This window comes from Hippopotamus amphibius, chromosome 9, assembly GCF_030028045.1.
Source record: "Hippopotamus amphibius kiboko isolate mHipAmp2 chromosome 9, mHipAmp2.hap2, whole genome shotgun sequence".
Lineage (NCBI taxonomy): Eukaryota > Metazoa > Chordata > Mammalia > Artiodactyla > Hippopotamidae > Hippopotamus > Hippopotamus amphibius.
In genome coordinates this window covers 88,730,825-88,745,747 of record NC_080194.1, presented here as the reverse complement: position 1 = coordinate 88,745,747, position 14,923 = coordinate 88,730,825, and the positions used below count along the sequence as shown (strand labels likewise).

General features: G+C 46.3%; 1 protein-coding gene across 1 annotated transcript in view; it reads left to right on the top strand.

Moving 5' to 3' along the window:
* Positions 1–14,923, top strand: part of TECTA (tectorin alpha) — a 68,603-nt gene that overhangs the window by 2,205 nt on the left and 51,475 nt on the right. The window contains 5 exon segments of the mRNA XM_057748918.1: positions 1,049–1,182; positions 3,760–4,047; positions 7,665–7,802; positions 8,144–8,309; positions 12,299–12,711. Coding sequence (XP_057604901.1) covers positions 1,049–1,182; positions 3,760–4,047; positions 7,665–7,802; positions 8,144–8,309; positions 12,299–12,711 — 1,139 coding nt within the window.

Here is a 14,923-nt window from a genome sequence, read left to right as displayed (position 1 = left end):
AGGGATTTGCCACTGCAAACTAACACACAATTTAAGAAACTGGAAGAAAAGATGATGTTCTACTGCTCTATTTTCATCCAAGAAAAGAAAGGACAGGGGCAAAGCAAATTTACACCCCAAATGTAGATTATTTCATAGATGCCATTGGATCTGATCCTCAGTGATACAGACCCTGGAGAAACTGTCTAATTTCTCTCTCTGAGCTGGGCCACCCCTTGCAAGAGTGTGGATGAGAAACTTCTGAGAAATAAGCCAGGTTACCAAGAGGGGTGTTGACACAGCTGCAGGAGGGGAGCCGTGTGATGACTTGCCCCTTTGACCACGAGGATCAGTAAGCACCCTGAGCCTTCTCTCCCAAGAGCGCTCAAAGGCCCGACCGCCTTGGCCCCGGAGGCTCCCGTGTCTGTCTTTGTAAACAGGAGCTGGGCAAGCAGCCTTCTCACGGGGCCGGAGCTCAGTCAAGGTCATGCACAGGCCAGTCACTACAAACCCTCTCTTCCCACTCTTGTCCTAGATCCAACTATTGTTTATTTCCTCTGGTATCTGGTATCTTCTCCTATTGTGCAGCGGGAGGAAGGGAACTCCTTTCAGGAAAAGGCTTGATAGTAGAATTCTTGATCTAGAAGGGCGTTTCATAGCCACTGGCCACATTCTCTGTACGTTGCCTTCTGATCAAGGATCGAGCCGGCTAAGCCACGCCAGACCTAAAGACTCCTCTCAGTGCTCTGAGAGCCCCAGGCAGGGCTGATTTCACAACCTTCCAGCCAATGTTAACCACTGATGTCTCCTAAATATATAGAAACATAGAAATGAAGCAGGAAGTGATTTCTCTTATGGAGAAATGCCATCACTTCCATGCTCCCCTTTCCAGAGGCAGAAGATAATGCACCATGTCCAGCTGAGGTTTAGGATAAAAGAAAAGGCCGTCTGACTCGCATGCGGTTTGTAAGACTTACTGAAAGAAGCTGGCTTTAGTGGGTGGGAGGGAAGCAGCTTGCCGAACAGAAGCGGGATCTGCTGTCTACCTAACCACCCTCTCTCTTGACAGTTCAGACCAGGGAGCTCATGTATCCATTTTGGCAGAACGACACCAAAACCCCTAAAGTAGACGATGGAAGCTCATCTGAAATAAAGCTGGCCGTCCCCATCTTCTTCTTTGGCGTTCCTTACCGCACTGTCTACGTAAGTGAGAAGCAGCCCAGCTGTTGCTCTAGGGCTCTCCCCGCTTGTTTGTCATTAAGGAAAAGTATTTTAAATACCTTCTTCCAGGGCTCTGGGAATGGAGGATTTATTGGCAGCCCAGATGACGAGTCCTGAGATGTCATGAGCTGATAGGTTTTATGATTAAGAAAGTCAAAGGTATATTTAATGGCTAATGTTCATAGTAGAGGAGTATACAGGGCAATAAATTGCTTTTGTGGGTGATTAAACACTGAAGCGAAGCCGAGGCCCCAATGCCAGGAACATTATTTCTGCCACTAGACAAGATAAAAAGATACAGTGAACCACAATAGGAGCAATAGCATTTTTCTTCCCCTTCTGGGGGTGTGAAGAGTTTAAGCGTCTGCTCTTCTTAGGCTTCCTACCAATTTGGAACAGAGTCAGAGCAGAGTAGAGGGGCAATCAACTATTATATTAAAAGTTGTCTGCAGAATTGGCCACCCTCATTGGGTCTGAGATATGCCACAGGGTCTCACTGTCAAAGCTGCATGAAGAAATGGTATCACATGCTGTCAGAGCTCTCCTGGGCACCTGTGTCCTCCGGGTTATGTTTTATTTTTTGATCATTGGAATTGCCGCTAGTGAGACTACAGCACATTGACAAGAAGATTCTGAGCAACTGAACTTATCTCGATCTTTGGCCTTGAAAGAACTGAGTGAAGCAAATGTAGATTATATCACATCCTGTTCTATTCTGTGTCCTGCCCTGGAGGAAGAAATAAAACTCCAAGCTCCTCCATCTCTGGCCATCTCTGCATCGGGGACCTCTATCGTCCCCAACTTTTGATTGATAGCTCAAGGCTGACTCCCACTAGAAAAGAGTTCCCTCTTCCACTACGTAACCCATGGTCCTTGAACTTGAAGCTTCAGCATCACCTGGGCACTTGCTAGAAATGTCCCTTCTGAGGACCCACCCCAGACCTACTGAATCTGAGAGGGGGCCCAGCGATCTGTGTTTGAACAAGCCCTCCAGGGAATTCTGATGCCTGCAAAAGTTTGAGAACCACTGCCCTTAGTACAATCAAAACACATCTGAGTCATCACTGACTTCCTCTGCTAGTCTGTGTGTTTTTAATTACACCATTTTCCCCTAGAAAACACGTTGCTCTGGCATCTTGAAATGCCTTTTACGCTCTACTCACCACAGAGCCTCCTTAGTCTGTAACAGCTGATTGTAAGTTTTTGAACGTGTTGCCCTGATTTTGGAGATGAGAGGACTTCCATTCTGGAAGCTTTGGTCTCCTAACCGCTAGAACACGTGCATTTAGTTAAGCTTCTCTTTCTCCTCCATTGTTCTATGTGACATGGAATCTGAATAATTCTTGCCTTTGCAGAAGGAGGGTCCTTCATTTGGGGCAGGCTTATTTGAAGGCAAAATGTTCCCTGAGTTTGCAGCACTTTGAGTCATACAGTCTTGTCCAAGCTTCTGGGTGTTCGCTGTTATTTGCAGACTGTAGACTCTCAACGTCCTTGTAGCTGGGTCTCCAGCTTCCTTTCGAAACCGCACACACTTGCTTCTGAAATAGGTGGACATACCCTTGGCCCAGGTACTGATAACTTACCTCTGGGATCTGTGTCAGTGTTAATGTCCATAATATTACTAATTAATATGAACCTAAAAATAGAATGTTTCAGTATTGAGGACTTGCAAGTATTCCCATCACAGACATTCCTGCTGTTGGAACCATACAAGCCCTTGTATTAAATCAGCTTCATGTACCAACATATTGAGCTGCAGACACAAGGCAGAGGCAAATTGTTTACAGATCCTATTTGTGAGTATACATATTGGCTTGTTATTTGCAGTAAGGTTTAGTAATTTAATAAGTTTACTACGCCATTTACAAATCATGAAGAAATCACCATAAGATAGTCATTTACGTATACGATATAATGTTGTCATGTCTCCATTTTGTGCAGAGATTATACAAAGAAGCTACTACAAAAGCTATAATAGAATTGGGCTCATCTGTAGATTGTAACCTTGCCCTTTTTCTGGGTACACAATGGTTCTGACATCAGTAGAAATCCTTTAAATGTCTCCTCCACAGTGGGATATGCTTCATCCTGAGATTTGAGTTTGATGATGGAGTATTTGATTTATCTTTTACTGACACTCCTCTCTTGTCATAGAATAGGAATCAAGGTCTAATATAGAGTGCCTCAATTTTAACTTCCTGCTTCGATGTTTTCTGCATCTGTAACTCTGAATCTTCTTTTCTGCCCACATAAGCCACTGTGTAGCCCAACATGTGTGCGTGCACACACACACACAATCCAGTAGTGTCTAAGTGTAAATAAAGACAGGATAGAGACCATGAAAATGAGGCTGATTATTAGTAACAAACAGAGCCAATTACAAACTGAAAGTGAAAGGAAACCAATGAGTTTGTCTGTAAGCAAACGAACCTCCTCGTTGAGCAATGGAAGCTGCTGTTTGGGGGTTCTAATTCAGTAGTTTAAAAGTCGTCTTGGTTTCTAACTCTGAAATTGTCATAGCCTCAGATCCACTGTGCAAAACCTCTTTTATTTTTGTAGGTCAATAACAATGGAGTTGTTTCCTTCAACGTGCTGGTGAGCCAGTTCACGCCCGAATCGTTTCCCCTGACGGATGGGAGGGCCTTCATTGCCCCCTTTTGGGCAGATGTGCACAATGGGATCCGGGGCGAGATCTATTACAGAGAGACCACGGACCCCGTCATCTTGAAAAGAGCCACCAAGGACATCAGGAAGTACTTCAAAGACATGGCAACCTTCTCTGCCACTTGGGTTTTCATTGTGACGTGGGAGGAAGTCACGTTTTATGGAGGGAGCAGCACCACACCTGTAATCATTCAGATTTTCCCTTTTCCACCTCATAGCCTGACGTCGAGTTCTTGTCCATCTTCACTACTGTGAAGGAGTCTAATTGTTAGAGCTGAGGAATGTCAGTTTCCTTGAGTTAAACTGAGGAGACTTGCCACCACTTTCCAGGAAACAGAGGGCGCTCTCACACCTAACCAGTCCAGTCAGCTGTAGTATTTCAGATGTGTCATCTCTGTCACGAATCATTACAAACGTCTAAAAAGAAGCCCTCCGCAATTTTCTTGCAGTCGGCGGCATTCCTATTTTGCAGGAGAATGGTTGAGGCACTGAAACCCCATATGATTAAGGACCCATCAGGAACCCAAAAGTCTCTTTTTCTTACCAGAGGCACAAATGCTAATTTCAGCTAATTTTCTTTTTTTTTTCTTCTTTTTTCACAAAACCTGATAGGAAAAGGAAAATAGGGTGCCGGTTTGGGGGCCAAATGATCAGGCTCATTTTATTATGTTATGACTTTTTTAAAAATTGTGACCAGGGCTAGAATTATTCATATTTGATGCTAATTGGAGTGGGCAGTTAAAGCGTTTCATGAATAAAGTTTCAACATCTGCTCAGAAATCCCAAATGAACAATCAAATAAAAGTCAAATAAGAAAGATTATCACTAGTATTATTATAGAGATAATCAACTTTCTACATAAAGGGACAGAACATAGTTTTCAGGAAAGCCTGCAGTTTGTTTGGGTGACTTTGGCAATTTTTTGGAGTTTTTTTGGAGAGCAGATGCGTTTTCGATGTATAATTTCCAGTAAGCAAAGACACTCAAAAATCTGCCCTCCGCTTTCTTAGGATTATTTCCAGTTCCATCTGTTTTCCAATTTCCTTGGTGATGAGTCAGTTGTTTAAGGGTGGAACAGAAACTACTGAGTTAGAGACAGAGGTGGAAAAGTGCTGGGCTCGCATTTCATAGCTGCTATGCAGTGAGCACCCTGCTTCTGTGCACCTCCTGACCAGAGCACTGTGATGCCCTTTATTGCTAAGAGGTCCCACAGAACAGAAAGACACAAGTTTAAACAGGGGTTGCATTGGCTGGAAATAACCTCTAAAGAAGCATACATTTCCCTCTGTCATGTTATGGATTGCTAATGACTCCTCGGGTGATGTTTTATGTCTTTAAGCCTCATACCTTACAGCGTTAGAATGCAGGATGCCAGCGATCGATAAATTTTAGTGTCAATGAGAGAAAAAAAAGACAAGAGATACCCATCAAATGCTGACCACCATTTTTTCAAAAAAAAATCTTCCATTGGCAGTAAACATGGCAAGATAATTTAGATACTTTCTGGTTTGTACTTTGGAGTAAATTCCGACTAGGTGAGAACGCTTTCAATGAGGATGAATGAGGTAACATCTAGTGCTTTGAGCTCCTTGGAGAAAAAGATGATAAAAGTCCTGCAGAGCCACAGAAACCTCTGTCTATCCATCCCTGTCTCCGAAATCTCCCCCCCACCTCTTCCATCGCCCATGATCCCGGGCCCCCCTTCTTTAGAGGAACACGTATCAACGCATCAACTAAACACTAGGCGTAAGAGATCTTTTAGAAGCAGAAGCCCAATAGAAAGTCAAGGGGATGCGGACATGTTTACCTTAAGGAAGGAGAACTTATATTTATTGAGGCTGTCTATGAACCCGGGGCTGTGATAGGCTATCTTTGCAAATCACTTAGCCCTCACAAGAATGTTCCCAAGGAAGCTCACCCTCCACGTTAAAGGTGAGGGAACAGACCCAGAGAGGTTAAGTAATTTGCTCAAGTGTCGAGAAAAGGGATTTGAACCTCATATGGGGCAGAGCGGGGTGCAGACCAAGTCTCCTAACTCCGAACCCTAAACTCTTTCCTCAGCTGCCCCCTCTAGGCAGTGATACCTTGAAAAGGGCTTTTCAGTCATTGAAAACATGGTTTTACAGAAACAGATCCAGGGGAGTCTTACAACTCATGTTGAAGAGATATGTATGTGTGTGGAGGGCCGGGTGGGAGAATGAGAAAGGAGGTGCGTGAGGGCGAGTCAGCTTCTAGAGCGTTCATAGAATGGCTGGCTGGTTTTAAGGAGACTTCTGGGATGAGACATGGGTTGCTTTCAAGACCTGCTTGGACCAAAGGTATGTCCAACTTCATTTCAGGAGAAGGAATTCACCTCCTGAAGGAGCATCCTGGTCTGAAGGAGGGTTTAGCTTTGGTCCTTGTGTGACCTTGACTTTATACCTGTCTCTTGAATCTGACCCCACAGCAGCCATAGAGCTGCCTGCTCATCCTCTCTGTGTCCCACTTTGCCTTTTTGTTGAGCAGGGCCAGAGAATGGAGGCACACACCTGGGCGGATCTATCACAAACGCCATCAGCTGTGGCAAGCACAGAGCTTGAGGAGAAAGTTCTCGTTTACAAAAGGGCTTTTCTTTACTTGCACTTTTTCTCCCTCCCTGGGACTGTCTAGGATGGGAGATTTGGGGCTTCCAAGATCCTCTACCCCAGTTTGATTACACAGGATAAGGATGTGGGTCTGCCTCTGCATCTGACAGAATGTTAACCAGGATGGTATCAGGCAGCTGGGAAAATGCTAGGTTTGAATGGAAAAGGTCGACACAGCCTCTCCTTTTAACTCTATTTTTACTTGAATTTCCTGAAAACACATATCAAGGGGTAGGGATTAGCATAGGAGAAATAGTAAAGGACAGAGTTTGCTACAGCTTGTTTCTGAAAACTGTTTGAATTTATACAACATCTCTGTTCTAAAAAGTTGAAAAGTAAGGCAGCGTATAATGACGGCGCACTAAAAGATCAGACTGGGAGCTCTAACCTCTGGCTCCAATCCCATTTTCTGTTGCTGGGTCATTGTGGAATTTCCAGCAATTCATTTCCCTTAGCCCTCAGTTTTCTTAGCTCCTACGATGGGAGTGGGCCAAAAACTTGCCCATCTTATCATTGGTTGAGTTACGGGTGGGGATGGAGAATTTTGCAGATATAAAGTGATGCACAAATGCTCCATTAGAGGAGCAATTTCTCCCCACAAAGTGCTTTTTAAAAATCACTTTCCAACCTGCATTTAAAAGAGGGGGAGACATCTCACCAAGATTAGCAGTCTGTTCCAAGAAGCGCCAGAGCAGGGCCATGCCCCCGCTGGAGTCACACCGACTGGCATTTTCGTGCTCTGCTCTCCCCTCCCCCCACCCTACCCCACCCGCTCTGGGAACAGGTGCTCACAACCGCTCCCCGGCTTGACTAGTTCCTATAGTTTATTCTCATGCTGCCATCTATAGGTGCTCATGTATCATCACATGCTGAGCGGGCCTCTGACTTTCCTGGTACCAGTCAGAGATGTAAGAGGGGAGCTGAGTCAGCTTCTAGGTTATTCTCAGGCAATCTCTCTTCTGGATGCACGACCCCACATGGCTTCCTTTTCCCACTGGAGGTGAGAACATATTCCGAGAGAAGGCAGAGCACAAAGGCTGACATCGGAGCAGCTCTGAGCTGCTTGGGGGAATGGGGGGAGGGGAGAGGGTAAAGGGAGCTGCTATTAGGGAGAGGAGCTCCTGGGGATGTGGGGGATGTGAGTCCTGAGACCACCGACCCTTTCCCATCCTGTAGGTGAACACCTTCCAGGCCGTCCTGGTGTCGGATGGCTCCTATACATTCACGCTCTTCAATTATTACGAAATCAACTGGACCACTGGGACGGCGAGCGGCGGCGATCCCCTCACGGGTCTTGGGGGAGTGATGGCGCAGGTAGGCGGTCCTCCGGCTCAGCCTCCTACGTGTTTCTGAAGCATTGCACTCTCTTCTTATGCTCTCAGCATCTGGGGGGAGTCCTGCTTTGACCTGGAGAAGGGTGTCTGATCCTGCAGGTGGACTGAGGGACTACTCTTGCCCATCTCTGATACCTTGATCTAGGTGTGGCATGAACTAGTGGGCCTCTATCACCTGGAATGGTGGCCCCAGGGACTCCAGGAGAAGGGGGCTCTTGATTTCAGGTGTGCTGAAAATAAGGTGCTGGGCAAGTAAACCAAGATGGGGGTGGCAGTGAGGGTGTGTGTGCTCAAAAGTCTGCTCCACCTTTTGTGCTCTAGGCAGGATTTAATGGTGGAAACCTCACCAATTTCTTCAGCCTTCCGGGGTCAAGAACCCCTGATATTGTGAATATCCAAGAGACCACAAACGTCAATGTTCCAGGTCGCTGGGCATTTAAAGTTGACGGGAAGGAAATTGACCCAGCCAATGGCTGCACCTCCAGAGGTAAAGGCATTTCCTCTTCTCTGAGGCAAATTGGGGTTTTTTTAGTTTAGACTGACAGGCAGGCTTTTAAGCCACGGGGGCGGACTCGTTGCTGATGCCTTACTCTTTTGACATCTCCCGGCTGGGTAATGGAGATCAAGGTAATTTTAGCATGCACATTCATCACCCCAGGAGCTGAAATGCTGCACTGGCCTCACTGCAGTTTCTGAAGTCTTCGCCTGGGGTGTGAACACAGCTCCCCATCGGGAAATACTCCAAAGTGCACGAGACTCTTGAATGATTTCTCCGCCAGAGGGACAGGAGGGAGCCCTCCTGTTTAACATTATTTTTGTTGTTGTTGTTGTTGTTGTTGCCATTTCCCCCTTTAAATTTTCCTCCTCATCTTTACTCCTGCTCTGCCATCTGCACTTTGTAGATTTGCGGGAGTGGGCGAACTTGGAGCATCGCCAAGTCTCTACGAGAGTAAATCAGTACTTCCTAGTATGATTAGAAAGAAAGGGGGGGAAGTATCATAGTCTTTAGGGTGGTTTCTCCTAAAATCCTCCAAGAAGCAGCAAAACATGCAGGAATTTAGGGAGAATCAAAGCTGGCTTTAGGTCTATGTGAACAAGCTGTAGGTGAACCTCAGTGGGTTTCCTTTACATTGGCATCCAAAGTTTGGAGCCTCCTCTGAAATATCAAAACCTCTTTGGATGTGCAAAACAGCCCAGGACTCTCACAGGCACGTCCTGGTTTATAGATTCCTGCTTCTTATGTGTCTAAAAGTATTCAGAAAACAGGATTTCTGTTCGTATTTCTGCTTCTAGGAGTGGAGACTATAGCAACTAGAATTAGTAAATTATCCATCCATCTGTCTGTCCGTCTATCTACCCATCCACTCACCCACTCTCCTACCCACCCATCTACCCATCTACCATCTATTCAGCCATCCAGCCACCGCATCTTTCCAAAAGAGGTGCTAGCCACTCTCTTAGGTGCTGAAGATGAAGTTGCTCTGGACCCCATGATCCTACCATGGTAGAGAAGACAGCATGGAAACAGTGATGACACAATGTAAGACCTGTCATGATAGACGCGAGTGCAGGGAGCTGTGTAAGCACAGAAGATGGCCCTAGGTAAAATGCCTCCAGATGTCTAAGAAAGTTATGAGTTCAGATGTAGTTTTCGGGAGGTCTCTCGCCTTCCTTCCATTGAAAGCACAGCCCGGTGACCTGTATGTCTTGGCAGCCCCAAGGGCTTTGATTTGTGTAATAATCAGATGAGCCATATTCACCTGGTCTGAAATTCCCACACCCTCTGCCCCCATCCCCTGTGCTGTGGTCACGCTTATCAAACCTCTGCCTTTGCTCTGAGGAAAGGTCATTTGTGAAGATGGCCTGCCTGGGCATCCTTGCCTCTATAGACTCTGTAAAGTCATCTATTTTCAGAATAGCAAATACATGTTTATAGCTAAGCCAGTATTAATCTGGACAGAAAAAAATCTAGCTCCAAAGCACCCCAGGATTTCAGAGCTTCTTCCCTTACAGAGAGTAAACACAGCTTCATCTAAGGTCTGTGAAAGATACCAAACCGGTGCCCTGTTATCTCTCTCCCCTTTATGGCCTGGGCTAGGGCCCTACCCATCGCCTCTCCCCTTTGTCCAAGTGTCACAGAGCCGATTGGCTGTGGCCGTGCTACCTAAGTGCCGGGTGACAGCCTCTCCTTGAGTCCCGGGAATGAAATGCTGTGATAATGGAAAACACTGGCTCGCAGAGCTGTGGGGTTGGTCAGATGCCAGCCGTGTACAGAGCCCTCACTTTGACTTCATTCTTTCCCTCCTGAGTTATGGCTTTGGGTTTCATATACAGGACAAATTCAATCTCCTTATACAGACTGCTGTGCATTTTAATGCGCCACTGGACATATATCAATCTAATGAGATGGGGATTTGGCCTGGGTGATAGCAGGGGAAGTGTTGCATAGAGCTGGTTTATTATATCATCATTTTGCAAACAAAATTATCTCAGAGAGTCTACCTTTTGGTCCAAACTTCCTCTATTCAAAGGCATTTTCCCCTCGTTTATTGGAAGCCTGAAAAAGCAGAGACTGGAAATTATACCAAGTGGAGGCTGTTACAATATATGCAGCCTGGGTGAGTGCCAAAGAGTGTTGAGGTTGGAAGGGCCTGTTCTCAGGACTGATGCATCTGACCTGGTGGGAATGTGAATACATCTATTATCCCATTCGGGGGCCCTACTCTCAACAGGTATGAAACATAACTGCCCGTTGAGACTTAATTGTTCCTGTTGGACAGATATTGAAAGGACTGTCCCTGAGGCAGCCATGCCTTCTGCCTGGGTTCCCCTGGCAGCCTTGTGCTCTGTGTTACGTATTCAGTTTTATAAAATTTTGAGAAATCTTTTCAAACTACAGTTCAAACTATAGTTACTCCTGGTGTATGACATTGTTTACATTTCTTTTTTTTAATAAATTTATTTATTTATTTATGGGCTGCATTGAGTCTTCGTTGTGCGTGGGCTTTCTCTAGTTGTGGTGAGTGGGGGCTACTCTTTGTTGCAGTGCACAGGCTTCTCTTGTTGTGGAGCACGGGCTCTAGGTATGTGGGCTTCAGTAGTTGTGGCACGTGGGCTCAGTATTTGTGACTTGCAGGCTCTAGAGCGCAGGCTCAGCAGTTGTGGCGCACGGGCTTAGTTGCTCCACAGCGTGTGGGATTTTCCTGGGCCAGGGATTGAACCCATGTCCCCTGCATTGGCAGGCGGATTCTTAACCACTGTGCCACAAGGAAAGTCACTACACTTCTTAATGTTGTGTCTTTGATCCTTTCCTTTTCAGACATTCTCAATGTACAAATGCTTCTACCTTATCAACCGTGCCAACTTTTTATAGCTTCTCTGTTCCCTAGGAGGCAGGGATGAGAAAATAGCCTTGTCCACATTCTATGGGTTAGAACACTGAGACAGTGGAAGTTCAGTCAGTAGTCTTGGCAGTTGATTGCAGCTCTGTGACCATTGCCCAGTTCTGTTGACTCCTAACCAAGAACTAGATCACAGCCCCTAGTTCAGAGATGCTCCCATGTCCATTGAAGGTTGATATGAAGAACTGGCAGATTTCAAGGTTTTTGTTGGAGGAAATTATTCATTAAGAGAAATGGTTTTAAAGACTGAAGGTCTACGAAATCAATAAAAGTTTAAACATTATATTTTAAACATATATTTTAAATATTAACACATCCCTTAGAACCGTTCCCCTCCCCACCTCAGTCTCCTCCTGACCTACATTCTGTCAAGAATTCTGTCCAGGGGATAAAGAAAGAGGAGTGCCAGACTTAGGGCCTAGGGTGAGAGGAGAAGACAACTCGTGTAGGTGTAAATTCTGCCTAAGCAGCGTCTGCAGGATTTATGAGCCCAGGAAGGTGTGAAACCAGAGGTCAGCCCTTTCCAGAATCTTCCCAGGGAGCCTGGGATTTTAATTTATGGCTCTGACTCCCGAGTCTTTTCTGGCACATACTGAGCCCCCAACAACTGTTCGTTGAATGTGTAGATGAGTGAATGAATGAACAGGTTAGCAAATGAAACAACAGCATTGCCTAGTTACCTGGGTGGGCTGGGCCTCCTTTTGTAATACCCTTCCTCTTATTGCCGAAAGGAAGGCAAGGACTGGAGTGTGTCCTGGTCTATCCCATGGAGTGAGGCAGTATGTCTTTCCTTGAAAGAAAGTGTGCTCACCAGCGGTGGAGACAATAATGCCAAGAGCTTAGACTGGATTCAAACAGACTCGGCTTGGATTCCCAGCTTCACCATTGAGTTGCCAAGTGATGTGGATGCATTACCTAACTTCTCTTAAACCTCAGTTTCCTTGCTTGACACTTCATACCTAGCTGAGTTCTTTTGTGGCTTAAATGGTAGAAAGCAAGTAAAGCCTTTAGCCCGATGCCCAGTGCAGAAGGTAAATGCTCAATAAATGTTAGTTCTACTGTCCTTATTCCCCAGGACAGTTCCTTCGGCGAGGGGAGGTGCTCTGGGATGACCTGAACTGCACCATCAAGTGCCGCTGTCTGGATTTCAACAACGAGATCTACTGCCAGGACGCCTCCTGCAGCCCCTACGAGGTGTGCGAACCCAAAGGCAAATTCTTCTACTGCAGCCCGGTGGAGACCAGCACGTGCGTGGTGTTCGGGGAGCCGCACTACCACACGTTTGATGGCTTCCTCTTCCACTTCCAAGGCTCCTGTGCCTACCTGTTGGCCCGACAGTGTTTGCAGACTTCCAGCCTCCCCTTCTTCAGCGTGGAGGCCAAGAACGAGCACCGGGGGGGCTCAGCCGTCTCCTGGGTGAAGGAACTCTCGGTGGAGGTGAATGGCTACAAGATTCTCATTCCCAAAGGAAGCTATGGAAAAGTCAAGGTGAGACCCTCTCTATCCTTCACGGGGAGATGGAGAAGCTGGAGGTGCTTCAGCCTGGGGAAGACTTTCCCAGATCTACTGCCGTTTGCTGTTGGTACCAAAAAGATGCATGGCTCTTCCCGCCTTGCAAATATCTTGTAAAATTCTTTACTGGGCTAAATTTTGTTTGTACAAAAGCTAACCTAAGCATTCTCTTTGACATGTCTATCTGCTGTTTATCTTAAAGTACATTTAAGTTCTTAGTTCCTTCACACACACACACACACACACACACACAGACACACACACACACACACACACATCCAAGCTCAGAAGTAACTGGGAACAGAGGTAAATTCAGTTTCTCATGGAGCAGGCTTGAAACAAGCGTAGCCACATGGCTGTGCCCTGGAGACAATGTAAACAGAGTGCAAACCCGTAATTCACTACAGCCTTTGATTAACAATCCTCACCGCACCCCCCAGCCCCATCCTGTTTGCCCAAGAGCTGTGGCTCCATTCTCAGAGAAACATCCAAATTGATCGGTGTGTTCATAGGCACTGCTTGTCCAGGCATCTTGAAGTGGGGTTGGTGACTTCTTTAGTGAAGCCTGGGGTGGAACGTTCCCCTGAAAGCTTTGCCCGAACACCCCTTTAACAGAATCCCCCACTCCAGCTTGGAATGCACTAGGACGTGGATCTCTGTGGTTCATTTAGCGTGTGCAAATGATTCCTGTCCCTATCCACCTGGATTTCAGGCCGGGGCACTGACAAGAGAGAACAAAAAGCCACTAGCAATTACTCAATTTGTGGAGGCCCCAATTTGCATGACGTTAATGAGGACCTTGTGGCAACCGTGTATTTATTCCAGCACTAATAACCAGGACCACAAGGGGCTGATGGCTGCAGCCCCGTGCAGTCCTTAATCCCCCAGCATGGAGGTCATCACAGAGATTACAAACCAGAGCTGACGCCAATGCAGGGAGGTCTCTCTTTGTTTTCACACGTGTTATAGTTTTAATTGATGCAGCGTGTCCAACAAAAGGCAGGACCGAGGAACGAATTCCACTTTTTCTGGCTCTGCCCTTCCTAGGTCTGTGCAGCATATCAGGGTCATAATTAGAAAAGTGGGCTATTACTGTGGCTGAAATGCCACTTTGCTTGTTATTTGGTTAGTCTCCCTAGAGACAGCTCTGTAAATCAAATCAAAGGTAAGAATTCGGCTGCAGAAGTTTGGAGTTTTTTCCCTTTTAAATTTCTGTTGTGCCGCTGAGCACTGTACTTGTCCTTGTAGACAAGTGCTAACATTTCCAGCTAGAAAAATGCACGCTAGCTCTCCCCTACTTCCTTCTCTTGTGGGGATGATGTGTACAATATCTGTAGCTGAAGAAGAAAGCTTCATGCTTTCTTCCTATTTTCCATTTTGATTACAATTCTTTTCCCCTCACAGTCAGATACTTTTTTTTAGAAGGGAAGGGGCACCAGCCCCTTGCTCTCAGGCCCAGCAGCTCTGCTAATTTTGCATGGCTCTCTTCCATCGTCCGAGCGTAGAGCAAGGATTCCTCAATTTTCTGTAGCGACAGGAGATGTGGATGTGAATGTAAATGTTTCAGAAAGAAAAGGTTATGTGATTCCAACTGCAAGCTAACAATGGCTCCCTTTTCCTCTTGCCAAATGGCTTCCCAGTGTCTCTGAATACACCTGCTCTGCTGGGGAGGGAGGCTCCGTGGATGGCAGATCCCCCACCCAGGGGGAAGTGGGGACAGGCAAGGAGGGGGTGGGAGGCCAGAAGGAGCCTGATTCGCCTGCGAGGCAGAGGCAGCCGACTTCCAGACGCTCTGGGCCGGGCTTTGCGAACAGATCTTACGAACAGATCGCCTTTCTCCATGTGCCGGGGTTAGGAACTGGATTCTGAATATGCATTTTCCCCCTTTGAAATATTCTCAAGTGACAAAATAAACAATTTAGGATTTTATATGCTAATAGGGGCCAAAGAAAGCCAGCTAACATCCATATATAGTCAACGTCTCCTTCTAGCTAATACTTAGCAGTTTTCATCTTTCTCCCCCAGATAAAACTGAGTAGTTTAGGGTGCGCCAGGGAAAAGAGCGCCAACGCCAAATAGCTTATGGTGACAAAGAGCTCAGACTCTAAGGTCAGATCTGTGCAAGGCCTGATCCACCACTGCCAGCTGAGTGGCCTCTCTGAGCTTCACTTTCTTCATCTGTAAAATG